The sequence below is a fragment of the Lonchura striata genome, chromosome 1A, assembly GCF_050655825.1.
Source record: "Lonchura striata isolate lonStrDom1 chromosome 1A, ASM5065582v1, whole genome shotgun sequence".
NCBI classification, from domain to species: Eukaryota; Metazoa; Chordata; class Aves; order Passeriformes; family Estrildidae; genus Lonchura; species Lonchura striata.
The window spans coordinates 46931150-46953654 of NC_140741.1; the positions used below are offsets into that span (position 1 = coordinate 46931150).

The 22505-nt window shown below is 37.1% G+C and overlaps 1 protein-coding gene across 17 annotated transcripts in view; it reads right to left on the minus strand.

The window, feature by feature from the left end:
- The window catches only part of GRIP1 (glutamate receptor interacting protein 1), a 304722-nt gene that overhangs the window by 85490 nt on the left and 196727 nt on the right, over nt 1-22505 (minus strand). For 13 of the 17 annotated variants that reach the window (XM_077783507.2, XM_085568244.1, XM_085568247.1 and 10 more), the window contains exon 2: nt 15528-15608. The exons of 3 other annotated variants lie outside the window; for them this stretch is intronic. In XM_077783507.2, coding sequence (XP_077639633.1) covers nt 15528-15608 — 81 coding nt within the window. Of the gene's footprint in view, nt 1-864; nt 999-15527; nt 15609-22505 lie in introns of all 17 variants that reach the window. One more of the 17 variants, XM_085568252.1, reaches the window with a different exon arrangement.

Sequence of the window (22505 nt, forward strand, 5' to 3'; positions counted from 1 at the left end):
TTAGAAAGATCAGTGTGGCTCTGAAAGCTTTGAAAGTGATGAAAACTCTGCTACATGTGTAGTTAATGTCTATCTGATTTGGGAGTAGAAAAGCCTTGAAGACAAAGATCTCATTATAGTACCATTATTACATTCAGGATATCCCTTTGATACAGAACTGTGACCTCCGATCAAATTACCTCTTAATCTTTATTCCCTTTCAGATTAAGAACTGTCTGAACTGCTTCAGTTTTTGCTATTTAAGATATAGCTTGCCACAATGTTTTAACATCCTGTTGCTACCAGGTAAATTTTAGCAATAATGTCATTAAATCACATATCTCCATTTGAGCTGTCATTTATTTTTCCTGACATACCTTGCATTGCTTCTCATGATCTACAGTTGCTATATAATGTAATGTTTTAGTTAACACAAGACAGTGATTTTCCTTTTTATGACATGGAGCTACATCACTTTTGTCATGGCAAAACCAAAGCCGTAAGGATAAGAAAAGGATATAGTAATGGTGTCACTTCTTTTTAGAAAAACTATTGTTCAAATACCTATTCAAATACTAGATAGTGAATTTTCAAATATTTGAAATTTAGAGGAGTGGGACTGCATCACTTTTTGCAGTACATAGATTAAGGAACAGATATTTAAGTTTTTAGTGGTCACATACATAAATTATTGTAGAGCGAATACACCTGAATGATATGCACACCCTGTCTTTCTATTTGGTAGTATTGAAGGAGACCCAGCATAACAAAAGGGTTTATCAAAGTCTCTGTGTAGAAGATTAGGCTATCCTTAAGAAAATGAGATATGGATAAGAAAAATGAGAAATATGGAAAATGTGAGTGAATTCTTCCCACACATTTTACCTTTTGTCCTTTGTGCTCAGTGACCGCTGATGTCTTTATGGTTTGCTTACTCTTCACCTTTGTGGAAAACCCCAACCCAGAAATGCTGACCTCTGGAAGATGGTAGCTCAAAATCAGGCTGGATGAATGCATTGCTACAAATGGTTTAAAAAGTGATCTGTCAATGACTCATTCTTTTTGCATACTTCAATCTGATATAAAACTAAAGTTACAAGGATGGCTTAGGGGGAAATTTTATATGCAACCCAAGCAACAGGATGCACTGATTTTTATTAGGTTTCTATAGGGTAAAAAAAAAGTGCCTGTGACAAAAAGATCATTAACTTACTCAATATTTAAGATGAAGAAAAAATACAGTTAAAGCCAATGGAAAAGGAGGGTTAAAGAACTGCAAAATAAGCTAGTGGCTTATATTAAAATATTAAAATTTACCAATTCACAGAAATAGTGATGACTTTAGATGTCAATAAGCATTTAAGATCCACAAGAATTTACTATTCCTGTCAACTAACTGTGCCAATGGGGGGGGGGAAGGGGGAAAAAAAAAAAGGAGTAATTCAGGCATTTGTGGGCTGCTAACCTGTGCTCTGAAACTCTCTAATCAATCTCTGTACTTATTCCCTGAAATTTAATGTATGCATAATGAACTAATGGCAAAGAGGGATGAAGACAGATGCCTTCATTTGCATGAACTGGCTTATTAGATAGTCAAGCTTGCTAAACAAATCACTGCAGTAAAACAGTAAAATACCCAGCTGCAAGAATCTACCTACATTATTTATTTTTTCAGCTAAATTGTCATCATATTCCACTAAATTAGCACAGAGACGGAGATGGCATTGTATCAGCACAGAGTAACATTGCACACACTAGCCTGTGAGACAACAGGAACATTTTACATCTTCAGGTCATTTCAAGAAGGTGTTTGCAGGTTTTTGTAAAAATCTGAATGCGACATCAACATAAGAGGCTTATATTATCCCAGAGCTGCCTTATTATTATATATAGGAAGAAGACTTTCCTCTGTCAAACTTAAAAATATGATGTAATTTTCACAGAAAAGTTTTTTGTCTTTTTTTTCAACACTTACTCTTATTCTCCAGAAACTTTGGGCAAAAAGGAACAAAGGTTACACTTAGCTTCCCCCCTAAAAACATTAAGATCTGCTAACTGTATATTCTGGTTCACCTGTACTTCAAAAACACATCTTGTCTGTTGGGCCTATTGCAACGTCCTTCTCTTCTTTCAGTGACCAAGAGGTCAAAACAGACAGGAAAATGTTTATATGGAGTGAAGAAATAGCTAAAATCTTCAAATAGATTGAAACAGATAAAGATTCAGCTAAATAGTATGACCTGGAGGCTTTAATGACATCTTTCATTCCAAGCACAGTGCAGTGTACAGAATCTCAACAAGGATGCAAATGAGGAAACTGCTAACACAACTCAAAGCATGCTTGTTGAAAATACTTCTTTTAAAGTAAGATTGTCTGTGAAAAAGAGCTGACTCGTAATAAAGGCTGTGCTTAAACAGAAGGAAACTGCAGCATGAGAGCACTTAGTTGCTGACTCCATGCAAACAATTCACAAGATGTGTTTGTCTCTTTTTTTTTCTCCTCTGCTGTTAAAGGATATACAGCTAGCATTTTAAAAGAAAATATTTAAATTCTCAATTATTTCAAATGTACAAAAATAACTTAAGAAACTTAACAGGCCTTTCTCCATACAGAGACTTCTGCACAGAGATTTTCCACTACCATTGAGAGTAAAATTTGCTGATCAGACCTAGAGAAAAAGTTACAGAATTTTTACATTTCATATAGTTCCAGGTTGGTATAAAACTTTGCTAAGTTATACAAACAAGTGCATTCTTGTTTTTGGTTTTTTTTCCTCTCCACTTAAATCAATATGTGGTGTTTTTGAAATAAACAAACTTCTGCTCCTCGTGGTCTTACAAAATGTCTGTAAGAGAGTCCTTGCTCCAGATTTTCTTTCCCTTCTTCATTTACCTAAGATTGCAACAGGCCGGCACATTCATAATATTCTCCTTAGTGAAGACCCAGAGCTTATGATGGAGACAGAGATAATTAGCTTAATGTTAGCTGCTACAATCTCGTAAGAATGTTTGGTATGGATTTAAGTTTATAATGCCTAATTTTAAGTATATATGCATTAGAAAAATACAAGATGATGTCCTGACATCTTCTGATTCTCATGTTTTGACTACTGGTCAATGATATTTTTATAGTGTAGTAGATATATTAAAATTTGCAGTGGATCAGCAAATAAAATATTCTAGTCCCTACTCCAATTTTATACACAGAGAAAACTGGGATTATAAAATGTATTCACAACTTGACAAAAATATTCTGAATTCCTCAATACCCTTAACTCAGGCCACAAAAAGCAAATCTTACCATACATTATAATCATATCCAGCTATCATCCTCATTGGCTAGCACTTAAACTAGACTGACTTAAACAGCTTTCCTATTATTTTCTTTGGTGTGTGATTAAGTAAGTCAAGCTTTGAGGCTGGATAGATGTTCCCATCCACTATATGCTCTCTATTGCACCATTACCTTTTGTTAGTGGCTAAGGAAAAAGCCCTTGGCTTTTAGTGGCCTCATCAGTTACATGCCATCCTTATCATAAAATTGCATAAGTTCCTTATAAGGTAAACTGGGTTTGTAGCTACAAGTTTGCAATGACTTTCACATATATTTGCTAAACTTTCAATTCCAGAAATAAATCTGAAATCTTTCTGAAAGAGAACACTTTTAGTCACATGTGAATATGTTAGATACCAGTTTTTTAGAAATTATTAACTGTACCGTAGCATTTTTATTCTTGATAGATTTGGTCCAATTTGTTGCAGTCTTGCATAATGGCATGATTTCCCTGTATGACCTCTATCAATCTTTACTTCTCACTTTCCTCTACAGGAGCAATATTTTGGGGTTCAAAGTCACATTGTTTTATCAGGTATGATCACTCATCATTCGGCAGTAGTATATTAAAAATTCAGCTCTAACTCGTCTCATTTTTCTATGACATTGTGTCTTTAGTATCTCAAAGGTCAATGCCCATTTTCTATATCATTTATCCAAGAAGTATTTAGGGTCACAGTGTCATCTAATACAAGAAGATGATCTTGGCAGAATCTTGCCTCACAGTTAACTATTAAGCTGGGCTCATTTTGCTTCACCAATAAAATCAATTAGCATTGATAACTGACATTTGCTCCTGCTTGGATTCACAGTGTCCTTCTACCAATGTTTTCTGTGAGTGAGAGCAATAAAATCTCCTGACTTTGGCCTTGTTGCTATTTTCCCCTATTAAAATACTCCTTGTTTTGCTTTCTTATACTCTTTTCAGGTTGGCAATAAGGGAGACTTTACTGAAGAGCCTTCTTTATTTGTTTAGTCACATAACATCAGTGGATTCCCCAAACTACACAGACATAAAGTGAGACAGATACCTGCAATTTGGACAAAGACAATAAATAAATTTTAAAAAATTACTATCTGCATTCTCCTATCCTATATATCACCTACAAAGTTAAAGAAGTACCTTACTCTACCAATGTAAAAGATGTGAATGGATGTGTGCACCTATAAATAAAAAACCCCAACAGGTGCCCAGTAAATTAATTACAAAATTAAAGTTGCCAAAAAGTTATTTGGGAACCCTTGCAGGTGATCAAACCTCTCACTGGCAAGGATAATCAATATAAACCATGAATATATAAAGGAGAAAATTTAACACAGCAGTACTTAGTACACCTTTGTGTTAGTGGAGTAGTGACTGTCACTCAGATGCTTTTTCTCTTTCTTTTGACACAATTCCCCAAGATTATTAGTAACAAAAGAGAGGACAGGAAAGTCATGAAAGAGTTTTCACAATAGTTAAAGAAAAATACCTGGGAGGAAAGACCCCTGAAGCACAACTTGATTACTTTAACAAAGGGAAGATTAAATGGTGATTTCATTGTGAAGTGACTATAAAGGATGAGGTGAATTTTGATGAAAAACAACTTTTTCTTACAAATGAGGTGAACCTGAGCTTGCACATACTCAAACTAAAAATAAATGCAGCGAGTCTAAGCACAAAAGGTTGTGATGGGTTTTGCATCACTGGCAACCATAAATAGATTGAATGTCCTTCTAAAATATAATTGAAATACAAGTTGAGATACAGATAAATTCCAGGAAGCTATATGTTTAGTTCAGACAGTCACAAATACCTATTTGGCCCCATAAATTCACAATAAATACACTGAAACTCAAACAGACTTTGCTCTTACCACTGCACTTTTAAATAGCAAAGAAACAGAAGCCAGTTTGCACTAATGTTATAATAAACTTCTGGTCTTCCAGATCCTGCACAAACCAAACCACTTCTTTTATTCTGCACTATGAAGCATGCTATCATATCTCTGTCTGCCCCATGTACCACAAATGTGATGTGGAAGGCACACGAGCACCAGAATCTCTTTTTCTCTTTTGATTGTAAGAAATTAATAGACATGAAACTGGTGTAAGGCAAACAAGTAAAGAAACTTTTTCTCCATCCTCCATACAAAATATTTTGAGCCTTTTCATACTGGCAAAATGGACATAGAATTTTATAGCAACAAAACAAATTTAAGATTTTTGTGTACGAATCAGGGTGTAGAGTGAGCATGAGCAGCTTTGATCCACTGATACAGTTGAAAAGAAGAGGCAAACTACTATCCAGATCTGGGATAGCATATTTTGGTGTTATTTTAGTAGATGGTATATTATTTCCTTACTATTTTCATGCCCTGAAATGATAATCACTGCAGAAATGGAAAGAGGTATTAAAAACCCCCTGAACAGATGGAAATAACGCATTAAGTCCTTTAAACAGGTATTATAAAATACATTAGGAACATGAAAAACATCAAGTTAATTATCTATAAGATAAAAAGATAGACTCAAGCAGGCAAATTATTAAGAAAATTATCCCAAACTTCTCAGATGAGCAAACTTCGCAGACCTTAAAGGGACAAGTCCAGGTTTTGTTTGCTAGCCATATGCTTCTGTCTACAGATTTGTGCAACACAAGACTTTTGTAACAAAGCAATGCCCTCCTGAGTCAGATCAACACTCCATCCAATCCTGCTCCATCTTGGAAAGCAAGAAAATGAGGCTGAGGGACAGCATGAGAGCCAGTCTACTTTGCCCAGTCTGGTCCTGCCACAGTTCCTTGATATCCAGTAGTGTCACAATAGCGACTACAATGCTTCTCAGTCTTTCTAATATTTATATATGAAGCTCTTGGCAATTAACTTATCCAGTCTTTTCTGAATGCACTGACACAGTCTGTATACACAGATTTACTGCTTGGTCTTCCTCTCTAGAGATACTGTGTCCATGAGTAGCTCAACATAATGATCCAGAAATCATTTTGCTGTTGAATACACATTTTTCCTCCAATACTGCACTGAAAGCAGGATAGAGAAGAACATTTATATAGATTTTAACTCAGAGAAAAATATATTGCCAAAAAATTCGTAATACATTTCCTTACTTCTGAACAGACTGGGGAACCTAAGCATTCCCTGTGGGTTTTCTTCTCAGGTACTATCAATTTTTCTGAAGCTACCCCCTCTTCTTGCCCCAAGAAAGCCCAGCTGTGCTATCCTGTGAAAATGCCGTCATTTTTCAAGAGGACAATACTAAATTTTAGCTTCTCAGTCGCCCAGAAGAACCTCTAGTAGCTGTAATAGGTTGCTGTATTCCACAAGGGACAGTCAGTCCGATTTCACAGTTTTACAGCTTCCTGTAGACAGCAGTGACTGTTTAGATTGGCAAATTTAATGTTCAGCCAGGAAGGGATCACAATCAGTTGCACAATCCCTGGATTACAAATCTCCCTCTGCTTGGCACCTCCTTTCATGACCTTTTTCCTCCCTCTTTCCAAGCTCACCCAGCTAGTCCAGTGTCTCTTTCAGAGAATGTCTTCATGCTCCTATTTCAAACCTAGTCTTGACCATCTTTCTTTTTTTCCTTGTTTCCCTCTCCTCGCATGTCCACTACACCATGCTTCCTCTTCTAACTGAAACCTTTAAAGGAGAATAAATTTTTCAAAGACATCACCAACACTTTGATAAAAACAAACGAAATCAACCATCACAAGGGTATCTTCCCTTTGTGGAACTTAGAGAACATGCCAGAATTGTGCAGGAAAGCAAATGTCCTGGAAGATGGGACCCCCAACCTCGGGAGATGCACTGATGCTTCTTAGCCTATCTCCAGGTTCCAAGCTCCAGTGAAAAATCCTGTGTTATCACTGCGACTGAAAGGCAGGTGCTAGGGACTCGTGCTTCAAACTAGCAAATGGCCAGAGGAGTACATGCACATGTACACACTGCAAGCACATTTGCTGAGTACAGAACAATTTGCTCATAACTGCCCATCCCTGCCCCAAAATGTGTATACAACAGCTAAACCGCTGAGACAGTTTTTTAATGATGTTATAAATGCTATATGGTATATCATCCTATACTACATATAGCTAAACTGATTTTTCTGGAAAAAAATGCAGCTGCAATAAATTAATATATTTTACTTTGAAAGGCTAAAAGTAGGCAAAGCTATATGTAATTAAATCCAAATACACATGAATGAAGGAGTTTGGTACCATCAGCAACAAAACCTGCTCCTGGCTGTGTGAGGAGGGAAAATCATTTCAAGTCAGTTAAATTTTCAGACCTTGAATCAGTTGGGTATTTGAAAAAGTTCATGTTCCTTATGTACAATATTGCCCTTAACACATTTTCTCCTTCATGGTAAAAGAAGTCAAATGAGATTGCTCTCTATTCTAATCCTTTTCAGTATTGAACAACACCAGCATGTAGCAGACCTGTAAAGAATATGTACAAATAAATCATCAGCAATCTCAATTAGGTAAGAACTCGGTGACCTTTGTTAACTTCCTACAAGACACAGATTTCTTCCATGTTTATCTGTGTATGAAACATGAAGGACATATGAAGTCCTCCCAACAACGTTATTTTGATGAAAAAGAGGAAGGACAAAAAAAGAAACCTTCAGTAATAAATATGAGAAAGCAAATTCAGACATTTTCAATGTCAGTGGGAAGGAAAAGACATATAGCTCTGCAGCTGCTTCACAGACCATTTGGTAAACCTCCAGCAGGTTAAACAAACACACAGGGAGGCCTGTAAATGATACAGCAACTGTAGCCTCTCATCAAACATGAAAATCAGCAAATGACTTTGCAGATATAATAAACACCTCAAGTGCAGAAAAGCTTACTAGCCTGTGATCTGCATTTCACAGGTCAGAACGCTTGCTTCTGCTCAGGAATCACCCAGGATCGTAACCATAATAACTGTGACTGCAGAGGTTACAGCTAATGGATTTCTAAATGCTTAAAATCTCTTCAGTGGCATTTTGTGCTGGTTTTTAAAAGTATGTAGTAAAAGTGTCTATGAGAAAAATGCAAATTGAGGAAAAGAAGTGCTCTTGTAGACACACACTTGAATTTCCTAACCCAGCTTTTACTAATATACATTTTATTTTCAAGTATTTTGTAATTATTTTTTTTTTTCACCATGAGAATGATGTAGAAGCCCGAGGATGATTTTGAGAGGTTTTCTCAGCAAATCATGCTCTTAACTCTGCAAAACCAGTTAGCCAATAAAATCTATTTCACATTTTGATGGGGGATGAAGGATTAGGTAACACAGTGACATCAGAGTGCTTCTGAAATCTGAGGGAAGCTGAAGTTAAAGGCAAGGCAGGTTTCGTTCAACAAGGATGGAAAAAATGATTGAGGACTGCACAAGTCAGGCAACATTGCTTGAGAAGGTGGCTCCACTGTGGCAAATGATGCAAGGGGGCCTGCTGATGTTAGGAGCACTGCCAAAAATAATGGGATCATTTAAATCTTCTGCAGTTTTATTCAGCAGAAGAGCCTGAAGGAATTGGACCAGGTTAACTGTGGCATGAGAACAGCTGCTTTTGAACACTTACTGTCCTGCCAATGCCATATTGATCACCAAGGAAAAAAAACTGGCACTGGAGCTGTGTTTGCACATAGGTAAACATGCACCCACAGGGATGCGTCATCTGTCTGTCACACCTGTCAGTCACTGGGACCCTGGCTCAGATGGTAAGAGCAGAGATACAGGAATAACCTGGGACACATCTTCCCTCCTGAGCAGTGTTACTTAATGGAACTTAAATCCCAGGATCACTTCAGAAGTCTAATTTTTTTTCAATCAATCTGGACTTACTTTTTTTAGAAACCCTTTTATCTCTCCATCTTACTTTCCAGATTTCTCACTTTTTTTCTGAGATTATCTTGCAACAGAAAATTAATGCGCTCCATCTACTCTACTATTATGATATGCAGTAAAGAATTCTTCCTGGTTTAAATTGAGGCACAGCACACACGATCTTAAATTCAACTAATGCAATTCTATATTGGCAATTCAGTGACATCATAACTGGATCACATGTTCTGGCTTTAATTTAGACTGGATTCTGGAATTTTCATATTTATATATATATGTATTTACACATATGCAGATATATATAAATTCAATTACTTTCTTATTTCTTCACAATCTGTGCTTGCTTTCTGATAGTATTTTTATTTAAACAGATATTTCCAGATATTACAAAAGCCCAATAATCATAGTGAAGGAAGAAGAAGGGTCTTCAAAATCCTTCAGCTTCCATCTGACCTACATTTGAGTTCATCAGTTGTGGGCAGTGGACAAACCCCTCAGGAAAGCCAGATTTATGCAGCTTGTGACAGAATATGAGCATTAGCTGCACAGCAGGCTGTGGGCCAGGAAAGGGAAAAAAGGCATACCTCTTTATTTTTGTAAACAGCTCTTCTATGTTTTCAGAACCAAGGACCAGTTGAAAACTGTCTTACTGCCTTCTAATGACATTTACATTGTATATTTAAATATTTCAGAGCCTGAAAATTCCCAGGATATGATTTGTTTTATTACAATAATTTAGTATTTCATAGCTTCTCTTAGGAATATTTTGTGTCCTAAGCAGTTACTGAGGACACTACATCATACAGCAATTACTTTTTTAGTATCAGCTCTGTAAATATTATCTTTTCAAGGCATTTTAAGCTTCTTTGATTTGCATGTGCTCCCTTCTAGCTAAGCAGTTCAAAATTCAGCCTACCCTAAAATTATGTTTGTTTAACATTTTATTTTTATATTAAAATCCTGTTACCAAGCTCCCCCCAAACAAGGCTGCAAACCGTCTATTAACAGCAATTCCAGATCTTGAGCCACTGCAGAGGATGTGCTCAGGGCTGTACATTCAGTCTATTTTCCCTCCAGTTTGATGGCTATCCTTGTTTTTGAGATCAAACACTGTGCTGAAACACAAAATCTCTATTACAGCATGCTTCAAAGAATCAGGTAGTGTGGAAAGAAAGTGCAGTATTTACATATGTACAAAGGAATTGAAAAATCTAGTCACTTTAATTTCAGACTTTAAAGTCGTGACAATTTTCCTTCAGAGCACAGTTACCTATTTTAATAACTGACCTGTTAGTACCTCCCTGCAGCTGCATACAAAACTTGCAAATGTCAAATAATAATAAAAAAACTAGTTAGAGAGAAAAAGAGGCTCCTGGTGGTGGAGAAGACCTCAAAAGAATGATTTAGAACATCTAGTTTGGTCTTTTCCTGCTTGTCTCTGCAAAGGCTGGCATGCACTCTCACCACAATACAGGTACTTTGCCTGTTCAGCAGATCCGTTATCACTGTGGAGCAGAAGTGGCTGGAATGCCACTTGGGAAGGCTCCTGTGGGTCCCAGAGGCAGGCAGAGCTGGAGCACAAGGGTTCCATGGGAGGCGAAACAACAGTGGCTTGGACAACATGGTGAGGACAAGACTTCAGGGGCCTTCTGCTAGGCGTGTTGAGCAGGGCACAAAGGCAGGCAGCTTTGTTATTCTTCTGTCCCAGACAACAAGAAGACTCCTCTCTTTGAGGAAATATTTCCACTACTCTTTGTTATTTGGTACCCATTTCTTGAAGTATTTACTCAGGAAAGAGAAAACTCACAACTACAATCATCCTAAAATAAACAAAATCTCTGAATTCACAGATGATTCACGCAGCTCTCCGAGTGTATAGTTCACACTACAGTTCTTCTGAGTCCTTGACTACTTCAGGCAACAAGACTTTACATAGTCAGAAGTTTGAGACAGTGCACATGTCTCTCAGTAGACAGAAGAAGGAAGAAGTATGGATTTAATTTTTTTTTTAAATTTAATGCCAACTAGATTGAGCACAGATTCACTATTCCCAAAGAAACAAAATAAAAATGAAACACTGAGAAGCTGAAACATTTCACCTCAAAAACCTCTGGTATTTTTTACTAATTTTTTAGTAATGGTAAGTTTTAAGACTCAACAAAAATATGGAATAAAAGCCAAATGCAACTTTTGTTTCAGATTCTATTAAGTATTTCAATTGGTCTTAAATTTATGGTGTCTTATTCTCACTTCACAAAGCAGTAATTTTTATACTTGTGTCAGGTCACTTTGTTCCCCTCCATGCCCTCAGTTTTCAGTATGCGAATTGAAAACAAAGAAATAGATGTATAAAGTGAACATTTTGCACATCATTACTGTTGAGTGATTTACCCATGCTGTTAAAACAGATAAGAGGGCACTGGATTTTAGTTTGGAAATCATGGGAACAGCTATTCAGCCTGTCCATATTCAGGACGGCACACAAACACGCTTATCTTGAAGTAAATGTTACGGTCTCCTTGACTTCAAAGTGCCACTTGAGCACTGCCATCAGCTCTTGACATTGTATCAGTGCCAAAGGAATAGCTGATGTCCTTTTTAAAACTCCTGCAGGAATAAGCAATCCCAGGAATGACACCTTTGGCTCACCTGTTACTGACCTCACTTGCCCTTGGCTGGGCAGTGCCTGGACCCTTGGCAAATCAGGAAACCTCAGTCCAGAACTTATGTCCATCTAAACCTAGGGATTCAAGAGGCTGGCTATCAAATACCCTTATTTTAAATTACAGTTGTTTTTACCTGCATCTATTATTGCAAGGGAAGGGTCTAACCCACGACTGCTGAAATACATTGTTTTCATTGATGTGTCTTAACACTAGTCCTGACAGTTTTTTAAGTGGGGCACAGTATACTCTCTCCCTTGACTTCTGTAAGGACAGGGCAGCAAAAAAGGTTCATTATATTCTGCTTGACAGTCTAAATTTAAATATTTAGAGGGGAAAATCTGTTTGTTTCTGACTGCAAGCTGCTTCTCATGCTAACATTACCTCAAGCCTTACTTTTAAGAAATTCTGACTGTGAAGCTAAGTAACGTTTCAAACAATCATGTATATATAACTGTAACTAAACACCTACACATATGCAAAATAAAGTCCATGTTTCAAACTGCATTATACTAACGCATATAATTTTATTTAACTATTATTTCAGCAATTCTGTAAATCCCTTTGAAAGGATCTGTTGCTTGTTCATTTTGCACCATGTGAAGACATGGTAAATATGACATGTAGTTTCATCACATGAATAATGCATTCTGCATCTCAAATAAGCAGGCTCTGCTCCAGGGAGATGCTTAATCCACTTGGTCCTTCTGGGGATGAAAGAAATTAAACGCAGTGCACTGATCTCACAGTATGTGCTCATCTGACTTTAATTATAAAATGATTATTTCAACATTTTTTCCTGTAAAATAAACCAAGCCTGAGCTCCATATAACCTCTACCGAATTGCATTACTTCTCTGTGCACTCAGTCAGTGCCCATCAATACTGCTCTTTCAATACAATTTCACATGGAAGAATAAAATCCACCTCTAGAGGTTTGCAACTGGTATAGTAGTTTCAGGCCTCACAGCAACAAAAGCTTGCCTTTTTGATAGTTGCCAAGAGGATGGAGCAGTGAAATCCTTTAAAATGAATTCAAATGTCATGAGAAGGAACTTTCACCAGACACAGGGAGATGCCACGGTCCCATTAGCAAGATGTAAGATTTCCATCTCACATCCTGTGTATTTTTTTTCACAGACTGTTCAAACCTGTGCAAAACTCTGCAGACAATCAATTACCTGGTTAAAACCCAGTTTTCTTTTGGCTAATTAAATAGGCAGAGCATTCCTTGGGAATAGAACATCTGTTGTCCATGTCTTAGGAATGACAGAGCATCAAGTGGAATAGACAGCTGTACTGTCAAAGGTACTCCCATGCTTCAAGCTTGAAAAACTAGCAGTTCAGAAATGTGATGTGTTATCAGGCATACCATCTGGGGGGATAGAAATGAATGCTTCCCATACAGGATAAGATCTCCATGTGAGGATTACTTGACAGTAACTCCAGCTGACATGTTCCCATCCAGGTTCAGCAGAATTTACCAGGTTCACTGCACCACACCTTCCAATTCAAAAGCTATTTGGAGCTGACTTACATAATGTCAGAAGGGTGATCCTGCTCCCGAGCAAAAGCAGCTGTTCTGTTTCTGGTCTTGTACTAATGAATATCACTAGTTAATAGTGAATCTCCTATTGCCAAACGAAGCTGGCTAACTAGGACATTAATCTATAATGTGAATTAAATGCTCACAGACAAGCGAGTATAGAAGCTATTTACAAGGTGCTATCTCACATACAAAACATGGTGTCAAGTGATATAAATGATAATAGGTTATTTTCAGAAACTTCAGTCAACTCCTAAACGCTCAAGTTAATTCTCAAAATAATGCTTCATTTTGCAAAGTCTTTGATGTATATAAACCCACAACATCCATTGTGCTAAAATGAGAATTTGCTATGGCATGAAGAATTCTAGTTATAATTTTTTAAAATATCCAATCAGCTCAATCTTATTTATCCTTTGAGGCTCCTAAGGTCTAGAGATGGAACAAGGCATTCAGATAAATGCCATCACTATATTAAAATATGAAGAATATATATAAGCTTAGATCTGCTATTTTCAGAACACCTGAAATAAAACTAAGCACATCTCACCAAACACTTGTATTATCTCTCCGAATAAACTGTGACTTATGCAGAGCACGTGGTAAAAATTTAACTGCAATGCTCTCAAAAAATCCAGAATGTGCATCAAAATATCAAAATAAATGGTCATTAATCATGATGACTATTACTTAACACTTGAAATGCCTAATCTTATCAGATGGTCAGAAAAAAATTGTACCAGTACATTTCTATTCAACTTTCTCTTTAAATAACGCAAATGAAAATCATCAGGAGTTCTCAAAATGTCATGTGAAATCACAAACTTCAGCCTGTTCTCAGACCTTAGCTTAAGTGTTTTATAAATACAGTAGTGACACTATAAATGATAGCTACTAAGATCACACCAAAAAAATCAAAATGTTGAATACTTCCAAAGCCATAAATATTTCTCATCTATGAGCTACAGCATTACCTGAAAAGTACCCTATAGAGGTCTTTATTCACTCTGAAGAACAACAAATATCGATTTGTATTGACTTGGATAAAAAAGACCTGGTTGATGTTTGTATAATTAAAATTTTTCTTAGAAGAATAACTGCACACTGGATGCTGTACTTTGTCTTTTCACAATGGTTATGATCTTCATGATTCTACCATAAAAATAACAATTTTTAAATCACTACGATATTTTCAAGAATGAACATGAATGTTCATTGTAAGCAATACTAAGACTCTCTCTCATGCATAGAAACATGCACACAAAGCTTTGTGTGCTTTGGCTGCTCACTAAAGCTGTTGGGATGAAATTGGAGCCTATCAGTGGCAAAGGTCTGAGCTCCATCCCCCATCCACAGACTCTCTGTGGGTTGTGTGTCTTTGTTAAATAATAAAGCCACTTAGCACAGGCAATATTAACCATTAGAAGGTGGGTGGCATGACCTCACAGCTTCTGATTTCTATTGCAATGCATCTTCCTTTAGAGTCAGAGGTTACTGTGCTTGAGGTGAGAACAGCAACGTCAGTAATTCCACCTGAGTGCAACTTCTGTCAGTGTTCATTTGTTTCCATTAAAAGGTCTCTAAAATATTACTTGAGGTGAAAATCCCTCTAGATTGCTGCATACTATGTATGTCAAATTTGTACATGTATCAGACTTGTCCGAAGTAATTAAAAGAGACACAGGTTGAGAGATCACTTATTTTAACTAACTATTGATCTAATGGTCCAGCTTTTTGCAACGTAATGAGACAAAAGACAAGGATGGACAAGTGATTCTGCATGTGGCAGAAAATCACATGAAGACAGGAATTCTGGCAGAGTGCTTCTCTGTTAGACTTCTGAGCGTGGCTGATGAGTAGTAGAAAATATGAGCCAATCTACCTCTATTATCGAAACATATCAAAGAACATATTTCAGAGGGCCTGAAAATATATGAGCCTCTGATGAAGAGGTGGCTGTGCTCAGTATCTCAAATCTGCTGCAAAAGACAGAGATACAGGGATGTTCTTCATAGCAAAAAGCTTGAGGCAACCTAACCGTGGAAACTTCCTACAGCTCCCTTGGAACTTTCCTTATTTGCTTTGTATAACTAGTTGAATTTTGACCAGTATTACCTTGCTGCTCAAAAACAAGTTAGGCGTTACAAAAAGCGAAGCAAGTCTTACCTGGAATACTCTGTCTCCTCACAGACAGTGCTCCATCAGGTGCCTTTGCCTGGTTTGCAGATTTTGTATAAGGACTCTCATCTAAACAGAAACAAGCAACACCTCCAGTTACTGTTAAATATAATGTTAAAACCAACATTCTTTTAAATCCAGATACTGTATGAAGTAGCAGAGCAGATCACAAGAGTGAGCCAGACAAGGATGGGTATTTCTAAACGCCAATTCAATGCCATGTTTGGACTTGATGACAAAGGCTCTGAATAGGAGAGCTGAAAAGGATGTGCTAGAACTCAAACTGGAGGTAAGACATATTGAGGACAGGCCTGATATACAAAGGCTTTTTCAGGTTTAACATACTGATAGAAATTGACCTTTTTTCATGTGTTGAAGCTTCTTGTGTCAAAGACTTGAATGACAGAGGCAGAATCCCTGTTCAGGAGTAAAAGGTTTCCAGAAGCTTTTGAATATTCTGGCTGAGAAGATGCACTCCTTTTCCTTTAGGACCTGTCAATAGGTGATTCCTTTTCATTTGTAACAGTTGACTGGGGAAAACATCAGAAAGCTGTTGCCAAACAGGCCAGGCACATTTGTGCCTCAAGAACAGCACTGTACCTGTCTGTGTCTGAAGAGGAAGCTACATGAAACACCTACTGATCAACTTCAGTGCACGAAAGACCACTAATGATGGGATGAGCAGATGAGATACCAATTAGAGGCAGCATTAGACAGAAAGTGAGTCACTTCTACATCCCTCTTAAGAGCAGAACGATGGTAAGGAAAAAAATCAACTATATTGTAGCTTTTAAAAGGACAAACTATAGGTGCAGGAAAGAAATGTGAATGAAAGTGAAGAAATAGTATATGCATTTTATTATTTCAATAAAAAAGGAATCTGAAGAAATAAGGCTTCTGCCTTGCTCTCCCTTTAATTGAGTACTCAAACACTTTGAAGTGTCACAAATCTTTCTGTTTGCATACTTTTCTTCAGATTGCAAATGACTGATGAATTTATAGTATGTGCATGAATACTACATTATCTGTTATAGCATCCTCAGATCAAACAGAACCGTATCAACTTTTTCTGGAGGACCATCTTTTCAGCTGACATTCTTGACAGTATAATCCTTCTTTGCTGACTATAATCTTTACATCCGGTGAGGTCTCAAAACTCCTTTAGAAACTTGCTTTAAAGACAACAGTCCATTTTTATACTAGTGAGATAAGGGTTTGGCCAGCATAATTTAATTTAAAATCAGGTCTCAAAGAAGTGACTGAAAGAGCTGGTTATCCTTAGAACCAGAATTTCTGTAATGAAGTTTTCTACTGTTAGTTGCAATAACAAAAAAACTTAAATTAATTAAAAAGAAAAAAAAAAAGGAAAAGGCAAAATAATTATTTATAGCCATGAACCTTGATGAAAATAGAACAACTACTGAAGAACATGTACTGGTAAAATAGCACAACAGCCATTAAAATTGTGTTTTCTACAGTAAAATGAACTGCAATTGTTTTAGGACTGCAATGTTACAAGTGGAAGATTAACAAGCTTGCTTATACTACACCCTAGTACAAATGCCAAGAAAATAAAACTGCTAGCTACAGGATATAGAGAAGTATGGAAAAATATTAACACAGATCTAGGTATATAATTTAAGAAAAAGATATGTAAAGCCTTATCCTTCCATTTGCAGTAAGAGGATAAGCTAATATTATTGCATAGGTAGAATATATACATCCTTAACTAAAGAAAAAAATACAGTAAGACTAAACAAAAACGTCTGAAAGAAGTAGCATTTACCTTTTTTTCTTTCACAGAAGAAGCACCATTGAACTTGAACTCAAGGCTGAAGACAAATAAACTGAACATGTGGCTTATATGTCCCATCCATTACTACTTAGTTGCAGTTACTGAACATAATGGCAGATAGTGTAAGACACACACATTTTTTTAATTAAAAAGTGGGCAGGAAACATAATACAATTTCTCTATTACTGATGGATAGTAATGAGTTCTGGGCCCTATTTGACTGTATGCTCTACCTAGGAAAAATCTATCAATTTACAGAACAGAACAGTCCTCTCCAAGTCAGACTTCTCACACACAAATTATTTTCATCAGATTGAGGGAGAGGAAAAAAAGGAAAAGAAGAATTTTCACAACTAGACCTTTTCCATTGAATCTTTGTCATGGAACAAATGAGTAAATCATCTCCACTCTCATGCTGGAAGAAGATTTTCCCAATATTGCACTGGACTAGGAGTACCTGTGGTTATTCTGAACACAAGACAAGTCTGCAAATCATTCTGGTTAACAACACCAATGAGGGGAGGGGACTGCACATTCAAATACTTACTAGGGAGCTTGAGCAGTAATGTTTTCTACATAATAACTAGCAGATGTGAAGGTAACTAAGACTGCATAGGTAAGCTAGTATTTTAATTTAAGCCTTTAATAACTTTTATATGGGTTGGGTACTGTAGGCATGAAACTGCCTTACATTTCTTAATCAGTTCACAGATTCTCACAGCAAAACAAAGGACCCAAAAAGTTTCTTCATAAACTTCTGAAACACCATAAATGCAAAACATACCCTATTATTATTGGGAAAGAACAATGAGCCATTGGTGGACTGGTAAGCTGTTCTCAAAACTGTGAAGAATTTTCTTACAGTGCCCTTTAAAAGTAAAATCAGACTGAATCATAACTAGAAATAGGTATGAAGGACTCCAAGAAGCAAAGGAAAACAAACACAACCAACTGTACAAGGAGTTCTTATTGAGTCTTACTGAGATGCTTAACTGAGACAGGAAAGCAAAATAAAGATCAGACAGATGTAGACATCATCCTAAAGAAGCCAGAGAGACAAGGAAGCTCTGAGAGCCCTGAAATGTCAGACACCATTCATGGTGCCTCAAATGAAAAAATCTGTTTGTACATACTAATAAAATTGCATGAGCAGTCACAAGAATTTATCATCAAATTAAAATTTCTTGATGCCTTTATCCACTCTGTAGTTAGCAGGGAGGGTCTTAAAAATGCAAAAATGTCTTATGACAGCAGTGCCTAGGGGGATTTGTAGGAGAGCTTTTATTACCAGCAATGACAGACTTGGAGATGAAACTCAATTCAGCAAGCCAACACAGGAAAAGCAAAGATGCAAGAAGATATGAAGCATTCCCCCTCCAAACAGGACATAATAACTGAGTATCAGTAAAAATTGCAATATATCTTAACACACTACACATACAAAGAAGAGGGAGAAACAGGCTAGATTCAGAAACCTAAATCTCACCTGTTTACACCCCTAATAGTAGCATATCATCAGCAGGGAGCAAGCCACAGTCCATAAGGAACTCACAGGCCAAAGTGCATGGCCCCAAAGCACAGAAATGCCTTCACCTGGACACACAGCTGCAAACCCTACCACTCGGAGCACGGATTGCTCCACAGGTGGCCACATTCCCTACCAGCTTACCTACACCCATCACTTGTGCAGCTGCTTTTGATACAGCACTGGCTTTTTTTTCCTCTCATAATTCCTTCTGGCTAAAAAAAAATCAGACAACTCAAGAGTAAAGAATTTCAGCTAGTCAGTAGATCATATAAAGGTGTTGGCTATGCTAGCAGATCTCAGTGACTACAGGAAACCAACCCTCTTACGCTGTTAAGAGGCAGGGGTCATTCCCCCAAATTCATACTTTGCATGTTTCTTACAGTTGTAAATGTGCAATAGTGAAAGGTGTACACTGTGTTAAGCCACTCCTTCCTGGCAGAACACAAGTGATAATCTCAGAGTTGACACCTTGCAGATTATTCGGATTCTTAACCAGCAAAGCAAAATTACCTTTTTGTTTTCTCCTTTTACTTGTCCTCGTGAAACAGCCCCAAACACCAGTAACAGCAGCTTACACATCATCCTTTCAAAGCCCTGCCTACCATTAGAGACTACATAGACAATAATCAAGTGGACAGGCAAGTACTTCTACTGCTTACAGCTATTACTGTAGGTATTGCCTTTTGCTTGTGCGGTAGATAAACAGCTTTTTTTGCACTTTCCTTCCTATTTTTAACATGATGGCATCTCTACCCTGTAACTGAATGATTCATTCTTTGAATTAGGGACCATGCTGTGACCCATTTATATAATTCTGCATTGTTCTTACTATACAGGTGTGGGGCATCTGTCCAAGACTAACAGCTCTAAAGACTGTAAGAAATAACAGTAATGTAACCCAGAAAGATTATACATGAGACAATGTGTACAAATACACCTCTGAAGTGACTGGTACTGTGTCAGCAAAGTGACCATATGCAATCATTAGATATTTGCTGCATTTAGTTTAATATCCTTTGAAGGATACCAACTGGGGGCACATAAGAGGGAATAAAAGGAAGGCCTAAAGATATTTCCTCAACAGTCAAGTCTAGACATTCAACGTTTCAGGCAGTTTATGACCACTGAACCATTCTCATGTCTCTCTTGGGGGCTGTGAAAGCTATTGACACAAGAATTCTGTTTACAGATGTGGTAAAGGCTAAGGGCACTCCCTCCTTCAAGTCTTCAAAAAGGGGTTAGAGGACGTTTCCTTCACTGCTGCCGCCACGCAAGCCATGCATGTGATAGCTGCTGAGCCCAGTGAATGTGTCCAAATCCTGTGCAACACCAGGTGGCCCAGGAGGTCACTAAGCACAGCTACATGCTGTTTCATGTGAAGGGGAAGCTTCTTCCCACTCCACTGGGAACAGCTCCCCAACAGCTCTGTGGCTGCCCCTCCTACATGGAGAGGAAATGTGAAGATGCTTCACTTGTTCTCAGCTCTGTCAGCATTTGTACCTGCTTTTCTACTGCCAAACTTGTACTAGAGGGAGCAGGGGAATAATGTGGCATCAAATTTGTACATGAGGAATTTCAAATATAGGAATTTTATAATATTTAGGAGTTTGAAAGCTGGACTAAAGTTTTTCAACAGTAAATGTGAAAGTATTGTGAGGGAGAACAGAGTTTTCGTCTTTCAGTTTTTCATTTTCCATTCTTTGATGGCTTTACTTATGTCTTACCACAGAACAAGCCTTTCTTTCAGGAAAAATTGAATTTAAATATTTTTAGGGCTTAACCATGTAGGTCCCAAGTGGACTTCACAACCCAAACAAGTGAAATCTGAGGTATTCTCAAATGTTCCCCACTGTGAAGAATCTCCAACCAGAGTTCGAAGACTCCTCAAAGAAGTACATTACATTTTCACTGGCTAACCTCCAGCTGTCTCAGTGTACAGGAGTAAGATCATGTGTTGCTGTTTGCACTGTCTGGGACAGCATGCACCTCAGACAAATAGAGAATCACATTATCTCTACAGACATAGAGACTGGCAACACCACAAATTGTCAAGAGGATTGGTTGCAACTGAGACAACATCCCCAAGATTAGTTCCTCAAAAATTAAAAGTACTAGAGTTTCAGTTGTTACTTCACACATTCCTAGATCTGTAATATTCCATTCACTGAAATTTGTTGTTCCTCAACTTTATAAAGAAGAGTATTTTTCACTAAACAAATTTTTATGGATCCTGCCAGTACAGAACAAAATACAACAGATTCTCATACTTCCTATATCTGAAACTTCACTTGAATTTTATCTTTAAATGGCATAAAGCTCAACATTATCTAAAAGCCTATTTTCTTTGCACAATATCATACCAGTAATGGTAAATCCTGAGCTACAGCATTCTTCATTATCTCTGATGCTTGCAGCTAGAGGCTTTTACAGATGAAAATAAATATGCATCCACTGATGCCTGTGGTTTAGAGAAGCTCTGAAGTTGTGGAAGGCTTACAAAGGGTCTTGGTAGAACTTTTAGGATCATTCCTGCAGCAACTGACTCTCTTCTAAATTCAGACCTTTCTGTTAAAGATCTTCCCTTCTGTGAGAAAGCTGAAACACTGTTTGGAGCAGGGACTTGAAGCCAAATCTCACATTCACAGAGAGTACCCAAACTCCCAGCTACACAATCATTTAGTCTTGCTAGCTCTCTCTGACAAAAGTAACGAAAAAATATATCAGAGAATGTAGTTGTACTGGGAAAGTAGCATATTTTTGTAAGATTTCCTTTTAAATAATGCAAAAGTCTAGAGAAAAATTAACATCCTGGAACATTCATAGTTACTACAATGTCACTACAGCTGTATCAGAGCATAAGAGACTATAAACTGTTGAAAAAGAGACAAAATTATCTTAGCCTTTTTCACCAGATGTATAACGTACAGATTTTGAATGTATATGATTCAGAAAACAACAGAGTGTCACCAATTTGTTTTGCCCATATGCTAAACCTTTCAGACGTGTCATGTGAACTCCAACCATGAAATAAAGCATTAATTTTTCCTACTGGTACAGAGGAATAATAATTTTTCAAGTTCATTTTAGAGCTGTGGCTTCAGTCACTTCCAATGAATCTTGATTTTTGAAATGGCAGTGCTGGTCTTCAAAGTAGTGCTTAGATATATCTAGAATTTTTTAAGCATTGCATATATAGTAGTCATTAATGGACTAGGCTCCAAGTAGGACAAATATGGATGTATTCAATCTTAATCCTTTCTTATCAAATTGTATGCTCAGTGCTCTCAAGAGCAGTCTTTGTTAAGAAAACATAGGGTTTCAAATGCTTCCATAAGTAACATTTGTTGGTGTGTGTGACATGGAAAAATTATGAGAAGAAGGAGTTAGAATAGTTCCTCTGATAATTTTCTTTTCCACATTTAGCAGATATGTCTCTGATTTTCTCAGAAACTTAATTTTAACAGTTATACTACCAATGAACTGTTTGTCTCTCTAAAGTGAAAATGTATTCAATTTTATTATACTTTATGTAAATTTAATTCTCTTTTTTCTGAATTATATGGTTACTTATTACAGTAGTAGCTCAGTTTTAATCTAGAAGCAAGAGAAATAGGGCACTGTAATTATGCATAACTGTGAATCC